A 13054-nucleotide genomic window follows, 5' to 3' on the forward strand; every position below is an offset into this window, starting at 1 on the left:
GTCTGGAGCCCAGTCTGGATCGTTTTTACACATAATTAGTTCATTCTGCCCTCCTGGGTTTAGGGGTGTAAGATTTAAGGGACTCCATGCTATCCAACCACAAAAGAGCGTTTATGCAAAGGATGTACTGTCCACTTGGCAGGAATAACCTTTCCATTCCTTCATTCAGCAAGCATTTATTGCATACTTTACTCTGTACCAGGCATCTACAATACAAAGATGAATAAGACATGGCCTTTGTCTCCAAGGAACTTACTGCTTAGTAGATAACTTTAGGACAGCTTCCAGGAGAAACCTGTGCAGGGTATTAAAAGGCTTTATGGAAGTGACCCAGAGAATAAGGATTGTGAGTGGCATTCCAGGCAGAGGAAACAGCAAGAACAAAGGCATAGAAGTGAGAAACAGTATGATGGCGTACCCATCATGTTACTGGAGGATCAAGTAGATAACCTTTTAAAGACCTTTAGTCCTCTCTTTCTGTGATTCTTTGCCTGCTTCTACAGTGGTCACTTATTCTGTAGGCTTTTCTTGAGCCAGTGCTATATTTCCTGGTAAGTGCTTTCTTAGGCTCCAATATTGCATATCTGCTTTCTCTATCCCATTGTAATGGAGGTAGGTTGTTCACCACCATCATCATTTAGAGCTGGCTGGACATACTACCTACCATTTGAGGTTGTTAAGGGTAATTTTGAGGTGCCCGGGTTGTGAATAGTGAAGGTTGCTTCTTGGGTTCTATTGTCCTATTAAGAGATCAGAAATACTATCTGGTCTAAAAACCTTCATTCTGTGCTCTTTTTCCATTTATTGTAGCCTGTTCTCTTCACTTCTGCAGTTTTCAGCTGCTAAGAAAGCCTTCCCAAAAGCCTTCCCATCTCTTCCTGTTTAGAACCTACATCTGTCTAATCATCCCCCTATGATTAAGTGGTTAAGAGTCTGATTTTCTGTCAGACTTTGGAGTTCAAATTTCAGCTCTTCCCCTTACTAGTTGTGTGACCTTTGGCAAGTTTATTCAACCCCTTCTACTTTGGTTTCCTCATTTGTAAAATGGAATTAATGCCAACTTTGTGGGGTGCTTGTGAAGATTAATGGGTGATATAGGGAGCTCAGTCCCTGGCATACACTTAAGCAACTCAATATTGGCTCTTAGCTCCTACATGAACTAAGTACAATTAACTGATGATTGTAATAGTTGCTTTTCTATTTCTCAGCTTTATGGCTCTTTTATTTGATATTGAAGGATAAAAGATAAATGTTTACCATCACCTAGAATCGTGTTCTGGCCTTTAAAGGAACCTGAGGCTTAGATGGTTATTAGCTTTGGAAGATGGCCTGCAAATTACTGCTTTAATTTATATTTTTCATTAAAAGCTCAGCTTGTCTCTTCTACAGCTGTCTTCCCTGGCCCTGAAACCCTAGTGTTTAGCTATAAAAGATTTTAAAATTACGGGGCCGTAATTCTCTTCATTCCCTACAATGTGTGGATTAATGATAAGAAGGTGCACAGAATATAATAATATCTTGAACAACATAAAAGCAAAGGGTTTAGTCCTATTTCTCACCTTTGAAGCACAAATTAAGAGATACAGTGTAGTTTGTTTTCTTTACATAGGTGTATAGAACTTTACCAAAAAAAAAAAAAAAAAAAAACTGGTTCAAGTGTCAGGAGACCTGGGTCCTAGGCTCTTCACTGCCACCAAGATGCTGTGACCTTTAACTCTGTGCACATATTTGCTTTGTGCCTGGGAGGGGTGAGCATTAGAGAAGTGAGTAAAGAGCATAACATCATACTTGGCGCACAGAAGCGCCCCAAAACGGTAGGCATTATGTAGTAGCTCCTGAAAATCTAGCCCATCAGGATAACGAAAATGGTACGTTTGGCAGTGAGAAGCGGTAACCACATCATGAGACATCGCCCGTCGAAAGAAGAGCGCGGAACTAGAGTCGCGTGGGGTAAAGACTACACCTCCCGCCGGGCTTTGCGGCGGCGTCGTCCCGCCTTACCCAGAGTCGCCCTGTCTAAATCGCGCGTGTCTTTCCGCGGAGGCCCCGGATGTAGATGCCCTCCCAGCTCAATGGGCGTGACTTCACGTTGACTCTGAGACCTGGGGCGCTCTCATTGGCTGTGGGTCTTCCAGCAGGATTGGACGCGAAAGAAGGGGCGGTGGCCAAGACGCACGGCGCTGTGGCAACAGCCAGTCAGAAGCGAGGCCGGGCTTTGGCGGGAGGTGGGAACGCTGTAGCTGAGCAGATTTGGCGCGAGCGCGGCTGGGCTTTGCTGCGGCTGGTGTTAGTTTGCTCAGGATCTTGTGGAGAGTCCCTGAGGCCGTGTGGGAGACGTGAGAAGGAGCCTGCACTGAGGTGAGGCAGCCCTGTGAGGTGGAAAGGAGAGGATTGCTCTGGGAGGCCTGGGGTCTGGGAGGCAATGGAGTTGGGCGAAGGCTGGAGCGAGGGCTGCGGATTCCGCTAGGCCCGAGAAGGGAGGGAAAGAGAGCTGACATCGCTGGAGGTCTGAGGTCGGGGTCAGGGAAGGGGCCTGTGCGCCCTCAGAGTAGTTCCAACAGTTGTGTGTGGTGTGAAGGAGCCGAAAGTTGTAGGATGGAATGCCCTGGGGTGGGGTTGAAAGCTGCGTAGAGTGGAGACCGAGTGCAGGGGCAGCGGGAAGAACTGAGGGAAGAGTGAGCTTCACTGTGAGGGCTTGGGTGACACTGTAAATGTAGCGGTTGCTAAAGGTACCCCGCAAGGCTAGAGGGAGGGAATTAGTACCGTAAAAGTCAATTCAGATAATTTCTTACTGCATCGGTCAAGTGGTTAAGAACTTGGGTTCTGGCACTAGAATACCTGGGGTTATATCCCTGCTTTTCTGTGACTTTGCGCCTCTCTGCATCTCATCTGTAAAACAAAGATAATAATAGTACTTACCTCTCAGGTAGTTGTGCAACTTAAATGAGTTAATATATAAAGTGCTTATTACAGCATCTTACACATAGAAGGTAGAAAACAAATGTTAGCTATTATTGCATAGATTTGGATGTGACGTAGAACTGAATGCTCAAATAAATATTGTTATAACTTACTTATAAAATGAGTGTTGATCATCAGTATAAATAAATTCCATGTTGTTTTTCCTTCGCTTTTACATATTGACTGGCTGTCCTGTTCTTTTTGTATCCAGCTGTGTTGCCATCATGCCTCAAACCCGATCCCAGGCACAGGCTACAATCAATTTTCCAAAAAAGAAATTGCCTCGGACCTTGAACACCAGACTAGGACCGATAAATGTCCAGGCTATCCCCTGTTCTCCTTGTGGAAAAATTCTGCCTCTCAGCCCCAGAAAACGTCTGGGTAAGCTATCCATTACCTACAACTTTTTTACTAGTAGCTGTCAACCTTTTCTTTTCTCGATAAGATAGTTGTCCTTTGAAGGAGTTTTCTAAGTTCATTTGAGATGATTCTATTCGTTTTAGTTATTTTCAGAATGGTTAATAAGTGCTTACTGAACTCCAGGGTTAAGCCACTTGCTAAGATTACTGTCTGAACTACTTAATAGGTCTGATCTTCAATTCCTTAATACTGAACATAGTTCTGTCAGTGTTTTAAATGACTTTGCGGTAACCAGGCGCGGTGGCTCACGCCTGTAATCCTAGCACTCTGGGAGGCCGAGGTGGGCGGATCGTTTGAGCTCAGGAGTTCGAGACCAGCCTGAGCAAGAGCGAGACCCCATCTCTACTAAAAATAGAAAGAAATCATATGGACAGCTAAAAATATATATCAAAAAAATTAGCCGGGCATGGTGGTGCATGCCTGTAGTCCCAGCTACTCGGGAGGCTGAGACAGGAGGATCCCTTGAGCTCAGGAGTTTGAGGTTGCTGTGAGCTAGGCTGACGCCACGGCACTCACTCTAGCCTGGGCAACAAAGTGAGACTCTGTCTCAAAAAAAAAAAAAGACCCGGTCTCTACTATAAAAATAGAAAGAACTTAGCTGGACAACTGAAAATATATAGAACAAATTAGCCGGGCATGGTGGCACATTCCTGTAGTCCCAGCTACTCGGGAGGCTGAGGCGGGAGGATCACTTGAGCCCAGGAGTTTGAGCGAGTCTGATGCCCTGGCACTCTAGCCAGGGCAACAGAGTGAGACTCTGTCTCAAAATAAAAGAAAAAAAGAAAAAATGACCTTGCAATTACATGGTATTATGAAACTTGCCTCAATATTTGTGAAATTAAAAGAAAAAAATACGTGACATTCTTGATATTTTCAGTCCTTTTCTTGTTTTAGAACAATAGTTGGTAATCCTTTCCTGTTTTAGAGTATTTGTTTCTAATGCAGGGTGATTTGGCCATATCTGGAGACATTTTTGGTTGTCATAGATGAAGGGGTGGCATAGTGGGTAAAAGCCACAGATGCTGCTAAACATCCTACAGTGCACAGGACAGCCTTCTGACAATTTGGTTCAAGATGTCAGTGGTGTCAAGATTGAGATATCTTGTTTTAGAACAATCTTAGAATTTCATCCCACTAAAGCCCATTTGGTTTCTACCTCTTATCCATGGGGCGGGTGATACATTCCAAGACCCTCAGTGGATGTCTGAAATCTTAGATAGTACCAAACCATACACACACACACACACACACACACACACACACACACACTATGTTTTTTGATCTGTTAACCAAGTCAGCTACCATACCAAGTGACTGATGGACAGGTAATGTATACAGTGTGGATATGCTAGACAGAGGGATGATTCATGTCCCGGGAAGGACTGTGCAAGATTTAATCATGCTACTCAACAACTCACAATTTAAAATTTAATGAATTGTTTATTTCTGGAATTTTACTTTTAATATTTTCAGACGTGGGGCAACTGAAACCACCGAAGGCGAAACTGAGGATAAGAGAGGAATACTGTAGTAAGATCAGTGGTGCCATCTGGTGGCCAATATTTGCTTCTAGTTGAGAGAGCATTTTATTTTGGTGGTTCTGAGGTCGAAATTCACCTCTTTATAGGGGAGATAGAGGTCTTTGCAAGTCCTTTTGCTATCCACTGCTATGAATGACCACGTTTTGATTTTAATATGTTTCAGGTGATGACAACCTATGCAACACTCCTCATTTACCTCCCTGTTCTCCACCAAAGCAAGGCAAGAAAGAGAATGGTCCCCCTCGCTCACACACACCTAAGGGAAAGGGACGCAGATTGATATTTGACAATCAACTGACAGTTAAATCTCCTAGCAAAAGAGAACAAGCCAAAGTTCACCAAAACAAAATACTCTACTCAGTTCAAAAAAGTCAAGAGAGCACAACAAATTCTAAGGAGAGATGTCCGTTGGAGAAAGAATCTGCATGTATGAGACTGTTCAAGCAAGAAGGTTTGTTCTTACGTGGCAGCTGTTAGTGCAGCCATTGTAAACAAGGCTGATAACTACGAATGAAACCCAGTGGGTCTTCTCAGTCACCTTCTGTTGTGTCTAATTGACCTTTTACGTCTGGCACAGGTACTTGCTACCAGCAAGCAAAGCTGGTCCTGAATACAGCTGTTCCAGATCGGCTGCCTGCCAGGGAAAAGGAGATGGATGTCATCAGGAATTTCCTGAGGGAACACATCTGTGGGAAAAAAGCTGGAAGTCTTTACCTTTCTGGTGCTCCTGGAACTGGAAAAACTGCCTGCTTAAGCCGAATTCTGCAAGACCTCAAGGTACATTGAGAGTCTGAATTATGATACTCTTGCTAAAATGACACTTGGTTTTTAAGGATTAAGGAAAAGTAGTTTTGGAGATTGAAGGTTTTCTCAAAATAAGACATTTGTAGTTTCATTGTCTAAATCTTTCCAAATGAAAGTAGAGCTGTCTCCTCTCTTATACACTGTTAGCTCCTCAAAGACATTTCAGGTTCCATCAAATCTTTATCAGAAGCCAAAATAACTCCCATGTTTGCATTTTTTTCTAGAAGGAACTGAAAGGCTTTAAAACTATCATGCTGAATTGCATGTCCTTGAGGAGTGCCCAGGCTGTATTCCCAGCTATTGCTCAGGAGATTTGTCAGGAAGAAGTATCCAGGCCAGCTGGGAAGGACATGATGAGAAAATTGGAAAAACATATGACTGCAGAGAAGGGCCCCATGATGTAAGTATTGCTCTGCTGAAAGTATTGCTCTGTGAAAATCTGCAAGGTCTGTTGTCCACAAAAAGAACATTCCCTGTATTTGCTCTATGAGGGGTAGTTACATATACTTAAAGGGAAGAAGAAACGAAAAATACACCCTCTAATTTTAAATTGGAAAAAGGATTTTTAAATTAATTGCTTGAAAACATCTGGATGTTACTTGTTCATGATGGGGGTATCCTTGTAACAAGTGACTAGAGATAGGATAAATTATGATCATCAAATTAGTCTCAGCTTTAGGAATGTGACCTAAAGTCAGCCCAGATCAAACAGATTGGAGGGTTAAGAAGGTGAAAGAGGATACTAATTGTTTCTCTTTGTATGCAGTGTGTTGGTGTTGGATGAGATGGATCAACTGGACAGCAAAGGGCAGGATGTATTGTACACACTGTTTGAATGGCCATGGCTAAGCAATTCCCGATTGGTGCTGATTGGTTAGTACTCAATCACTACTGTTGCATGATGGTCCTAAAGCATTCTTTTTTTTTTTAATCTTTCAGCTTATTTATCAACTATCATTTTATCTTAAACCAGTTTTCTGCCTTCTTGTCAAAATAAGAAAATTACTATAAAGTTGTAATTTTTTTTTTGAGACAGTCTCACTCTGTTGCCCGGGCTAGAGTGCTGTGGCGTCAGCCTAGCTCACAGCAACCTCAAACTCCTGGTATCAAGCAATCCTTCTGCCTCAGCCTCCCGAGTAGCTGGGACTACAGGCATTCGCCACCATGCCCAGCTAATTTTTTCTATATGTTTTTAGTTGTCCAGCTAGTTTCTTTCTATTTTCAGTAGAGATGAGGTCTCGCTCTTGCTCAGGCTGGTCTCGAACCCCTGAGCTCAAACGATCCTCGGCCTTCCAGAGTGCTAGGATTACAGGCATGAGCCACCACACCCAGCCAGCTTAACGTAGTAATTGTAATCTAAGGCAAATCAATTTTGTTAAGTCTGAATAGAATGACATAATCTTGCATTTCACAGGTAATAGATTTTTGGAGTATCTGGTCCTGCATATCAGTGAACAATTCTAAGCCTAATTTGAAAAGAACATTCTATAATGACTATACATCTTACCTAATAGATATATCTTATCTATTGGGGTAGGGTAAGGGTCAAGTGGGAAGCAACAGTTGAAATGCTGGATTATAACTGGAAATTTTAGTTAGCTTTTGGAGGGTTTAGATTTCCTTTTGGAGTGGTTTGACCAGTTGTGATTAATGTTATTTATCTCCCCCTCAGGTATTGCTAATACCCTGGATCTCACAGACAGAATTCTGCCTAGGCTTCAAGCTGGAGGAAAATGTAAACCACAGCTATTGAACTTTCCACCTTATACCAGAGTTCAGATAGCTACTATCTTGCAAGACCGACTTAATCAGGTGAGTGCCAGCCATTGTGCCCATGTGTTCCTTGGATCGCCTGTGTTGGGGAAACCTAACAATAGTTCTAAGACATTTCGCTTTGATTCCTTTACTAATGGAGCAAGGAGTTCCTATGGACCACAGTGAGAACATTTTTATGTGAATTTACACACATGGCTCCATTCATTTATCGGATGCTTCAGTGTTGAAATAAAAGTAGGAGTTAGAGGAATCACTCAAATGCTTCCTTAATGGCCTTTAAAAAATAGGACCTATGAAAAAACTTTCTCTTTTGAAAGTGACTAAATGGATTTTTTTTGCTGTCATTTAAGTACCCATTGCTTTTTTCCATTCATGAACCTCTACCACATTCCTACAAAATGATTAAATGTGTGAAAACTCAAACATCTCCATTTATTTATGAGCAGAAAAAGCATCTCTTAGACCTTAAAGAGTCGCCAATCAAGTTTAGACTTAAATGTGAAAATATTTATCCCTAGGACCTAAATTACAGAGGGAGAATCTTCTAATTCAAACTGTTATCATTTATATCTTGTCCAAAGGTGTCTAGAGATCAGGTTCTGGATAATGCGGCAATTCAGTTCTGTGCCCGCAAAGTCTCTGCTGTTTCAGGAGATGTTCGCAAAGCACTAGATGTTTGCAGGTGAGTTATGGCACTGTTGGCTGCTTTTATTTAAAAAAGAAATGCTGTTAATTGTCTCATGTAACTCAAGTGAATGTGGCTTAAGAGGCTCCGTTCTGCTACTTTTTTATGCTCAGAAAGGAGGACTTGTTTCTCAGTGGGAAGCTGTGGGTTTCCACCGTGTTAATGTCTAAAACATTATCAGTCCATTACCTACAGAGGGAGAAACAAATGAGATGTTGCTGGCACTCCCTGTGGTGATTATAGATTGGTTAATTACATTTGTATTAAAAAATACTCCAGTTTACTTTTCCATTAGCTGGTTTCAAGCAGGTTTATTTATGGACCTGAACCATCTTTGCCTTTAGACTTTTTTCTCTTCCTTTCCTTTTGTGAGCACCCCTTCTTCCCTCCAGTTGGTACCCCCAACAGTTGTACTCCAGACCTCTTTCTTCCTTCCCATACCCCTGCCCCTCCTGCTGGGGAAAGCCTCTGTGCTGACTGATGAAATTTCTTCCTTCCCAGTAGGGACACTGGGTCCATTAAAATGATACTTGCTGTGCTGGCCTGCTGGTCCAACCTCCCCCTATTGCCATGCAGAAGATCCAGGTCTGGCTTATGGCTTCCTGTGGGCAAAGTACTTTGGAGAGAGCAGTGGGAGAGTAAGCTCTTCCTATTGCTAGATTGCATGATCCTGAATTTGAAAGTTTCCCCTAGTCAGCAAACTACTTGGGTAAAGACTGCAGCTATGAGCAATAGTTATGTAGGCCAGCATGGTTTAGCCTACACATATCCTATGTATATATAACTAAGGACACCCCTTTTAGGTTTGGTGTGTATGGGTGGTGCTGGCTCTCTTTAGTCAGTCACCCACACTACATATCCTCTCTCCTACCCATGACATTTTCTCTTCATCTCAAATGTTATCATTGGCTCAATATATGACGACCTACTTGGCATCTATAAGAGGAAACCATTTAGTGTTGAAGTTTCTCAAATCCCTGGTCCATGAATTATTTCAAGATAATTAAGTCCCCTTTAGCTGAGACATAACCCAGTTTTGTTTGGGGCTTTAAAATTATAAAACATGTTGTTTTTCATTAGTGTGCCTACTTTTGAGCTTGGTGGTTTGGTGCAGTGTTTGGTTTGGCTCAGACTAAATTAACTTTAGAAATTTTTTTTATAGGAGAGCTATTGAAATTGTAGAGTCGGATGTCAAAAGCCAGACTATCCTCAAACCACTGTCTGAATGTAAGTAGTTTATCTCCTTCCTGTCTTCCTCTTTAATTGGAAACTTAACTTTTCTGAGGAAAGAGGTAGAAAGAGCAAATGAACATAGTTAAATCCACACTCACTGATTTTTATGTGTGTCTGTGTTTTTAGACAATTTCATCTACTTTATTTCAATTTTTGCCTTCCAGTACCAAACTCCATGCATTACTGGAAATGAGTTCCCAGGGTATGATGTAAATGGCTGAAATGGAGTAAGTTTTCTTTCCAAGCTCTAGGAATAAAAGCTGTAGACAATAAGTTTAGATCAGCTTCTCTCTGGGTGCTTATGTTGAGTGTACTTTAGGTCTTGATATAGGTGAAAGCAAAGCCTGACAAATAAGGGAGAGTCAGGTGAAAGAACTGTGAGTTCAGTTTGGGATATCAAAGCTTTTAAACAAGTCTATGAGGGTAGAGGTACAAAGATCACCTTGCTACAGTAAACTGTAGGCTGTTACAAATAACAAAAATGGCCATGGACTACATACCTTGTCAGTGTTTAATATCCAGTGTTAATCTTTAGAAATAGGACAATCTGATTTGATTGTTTTTTTCTTTACTCCTGCACTGGTTAGGAGTTATTGTTTCTAGTGCTATAGTTCTACATGAAATCCTCTCTTTTTTTCATTAACTTGTTAAAAGAAACTAGTTAAAAGTATTTCAGAAGTAGCCAAAATTAGTGCTTAGGCTGATAGTAGGCAATATATGCCAATGCATAGACTTAAATATTGATTTCTTCCTCCTCTTCAATTTTTCAGATTATTCCCTCTTCCCCCCCTCCTTTTCCCCTACCAATAACATTTAGGCTTGTGAGTGGCCTCTGTGAGCACCACTGGCACACACATAGCTAAAAGAGGTTGTAAGTTCCTGGCATAAATTATTAGACTAACCTAATTCCTATTTTTTGACTTCGGGTATGTGTAGGATTGGCTTTTAATGGCTCCAGAAAACTATAGGGGAACTGACTGCAACTAAACATGAGAAGAAACTTTCTAATAGATAGAACTAACTGGGCTTTCTTGAAACATTGTGAGTTCGGCAGTATTGAAGATGTTCAAACATAAGCTGAATAGATGACTTCATGTTGGGATTGTTTTAGAGGGGACTCAGCCATTGGGTAAGGAGTAAGAATAGACCTCTAAATTCCTTTCAACTTTAAGATTCTCTTACTTGATCTGTGAGCTCTGGTTTCTCCATTAGCCCTCTGCAGCATCTCTTTGTGGTAATGAAATAGAAGAAAATTGTTGTGGTGCAACTGCAAGTGGTCTCAGGAAGTAACTTCAGGCTAAGGTTGTTACAGAGCAAATCTCTCATCTGTCTTGCAATTCATGCATCTCCAAACAATGAGGCCATAGTCCCGTGCAGCTTCTTGGCAGTTTCCCAACCTCTGGCTTTTGAGATGCTGTTATCTGCTAGGCTATCCAGTGACTTTTTCTCAAGTGTTGCTTTACCGCAGATCAGCTTGGGCAAGTGAACCAAACCTCAAAGGTCATTTGGGGAGGACTGATATGGGATTGACTTTACCGTCCACATTTAGCCTCTCATTTGATTCAAAATATTAGGTAGGTTTTCCAACTATTTTTGTTTCCTTAATTACCAGGTGCAGTCAATCATCTTTGCTTCAAGTTTCTGTTCTTTACCTCTGAAACATTAGGAACTTTCAAGACAGAATACAGTGGTTCTCTGTTCCTTATTCTTTCATGAGGTGGATTTTGTCTTTCTGACATTAAATCACATTCCACTAGACAAAATAGCTCACTATTCTGTCCAGAGAAAGGATAACCCTACCTTCTAAGTCATTTCACATATTTTGGCATCTTTCTGAGGATAGCATTTTCTCTCATCCCTTGGCTTCTGGTTAGAGAATTGGAATCTCTGCTTTGCCACCTTGAATTTCCTTTAGCTAAAAATTAATGTCGTCTATCTCACATTCATACATATACACACAATATTTTAAAATTCTAATTAAGCTTGACTTGTTTACTTTATAGGTAAATCACCCTCTGAGTCTCTGATTCCCAAGCGGGTTGGTCTTATTCACATATCCCAAGTCATTTCAGAAGTTGATAGTAACAGGATGACCTTGAGCCAAGAAGGAGCACCAGATTCCTTCCCTCTTCAGCAGAAGATCTTGGTGTGTTCTTTGCTGCTCTTGACCAGGCAGTTGAAAATCAAAGAGGTCACTCTGGGGAAGGTAAGTTGGGAATCTCAGCAGATGGAGCTGAGGTAGAGATGAGAATCTGCTTTGCAGAGCAGATGTTTTCCAAAAGGCCTATCATGCTCCAGCTCATATGAATTAAAAATGGATTTTAACATAAGAATAAATACGGGTACTATATAAAAGGTAGCTGACTTTATTTCCCTTGGGTTGTGGTTGATAGTTTACCATTAATCTTCTCCCCATCCTCCCCTTCATTTTTGCATCTCCCTATGAAATATATACAAAGCCCCTTTGCTATATTACAGTATAGGTTTTTGGGAATATCTACAGATTGCCTATTCAAGGATTTTATTGAAAAGAGAAAGAAATAGAATATTCAGATAACTTTTTTGCAAACCCTTTTGTAAAAATTATAAGGTTACAAGAGATGTGACATTTAAGCAACATTTGTTCTTTTTTTTCCTCCCAGTTATACGAAGCTTATAGTAAAGTCTGTCGCAAACAGCAGGTGGCAGCTGTGGACCAGTCAGAGTGTTTGTCACTTTCCGGGCTCCTGGAGGCCAGGGGCATTTTAGGATTAAAGAAAAACAAGGAAACCCGCTTAACAAAGGTAAGACTAACTGCTTCTTTGTGATAATGCTTTTAATTGTCCTGTTTTGGAGAGCTTACCCTTTGCTAAAGCAAAGATTGAAAAATGACCACAATTAAATAGTTTTTGTTAGGTAAGATTTAAGGTGTGTTTGAGGATAGGAGTATGATATGAATATTTTTTCTAGGTCATTGAAAAAAGCAGTGTTTCACTTGCTTGCCTCTTGTGAGAAAAGTTTAATATGGTAAAAGTTTGTGTAGTGATAACTTTGCTTCTGTGAGTTCTCCACCATGAAAAATCCTTTTCTCTTCTTTCCAGGTATCTTTGAAGATTGAAGAGAAGGAAATAGAGCATGCTCTGAAAGACAAAGCTTTAATTGGAAATATCTTAGCTACTGGATTGCCTTAAATGCTTCTCTTATACCCTACCTGAAAGTATTCAGCTGGCATTTAGAGAGCTACAGAGTCTTCATTTTAGTGCTTTATATATTCAGGTCTGAAAACAAATATGACCTTTTTTACTTGAAACCAATGAATTTTAATCTATAGATTCATTAATATTAGCACAGGATAATATCTTTGGGTCTTATTTGTACCCATAAAAGTGAACAAGTAGACCCTTTTTAATTGCATTCAGTACTTCTACCACTTGTGTGTCTCTAACCAGTGTGCTTGCAAGTATACAGATTTGTGTTGTGGGATGTGTATATATTTACCTCTTAGTAAGAATTTTTAGGTAATGTAAGAAAAATGAAAATGATCCAGAAAAATAAGCAAGTCCACATGGAGACTTGGAGGACAGTTTGGTCAAAGCATTTTTCTTTATTGGAGTATAATGTGTTCATGTTGCGGGTATTACCGCACTGTGACATT

At 40.8% G+C, this 13054-nt stretch overlaps 1 protein-coding gene across 1 annotated transcript; it reads left to right on the top strand.

Annotated features, from left to right (window-relative positions):
* The first annotated feature begins 3185 nt into the window (after positions 1-3185).
* Positions 3186-12590, top strand: CDC6 (cell division cycle 6). Its single transcript, XM_069481349.1, has 11 exons — positions 3186-3342; positions 5086-5373; positions 5500-5699; positions 5951-6126; positions 6493-6599; positions 7399-7538; positions 8084-8184; positions 9350-9414; positions 11424-11626; positions 12063-12203; positions 12501-12590. The coding sequence occupies exons 1-11, from the start codon at positions 3186-3188 to the stop codon at positions 12588-12590; spliced, it is 1668 nt and encodes a 555-aa protein (XP_069337450.1).
* The last annotated feature ends 464 nt before the right edge of the window (positions 12591-13054 follow it).

This window comes from Eulemur rufifrons, chromosome 9, assembly GCF_041146395.1.
Source record: "Eulemur rufifrons isolate Redbay chromosome 9, OSU_ERuf_1, whole genome shotgun sequence".
NCBI lineage: Eukaryota > Metazoa > Chordata > Mammalia > Primates > Lemuridae > Eulemur > Eulemur rufifrons.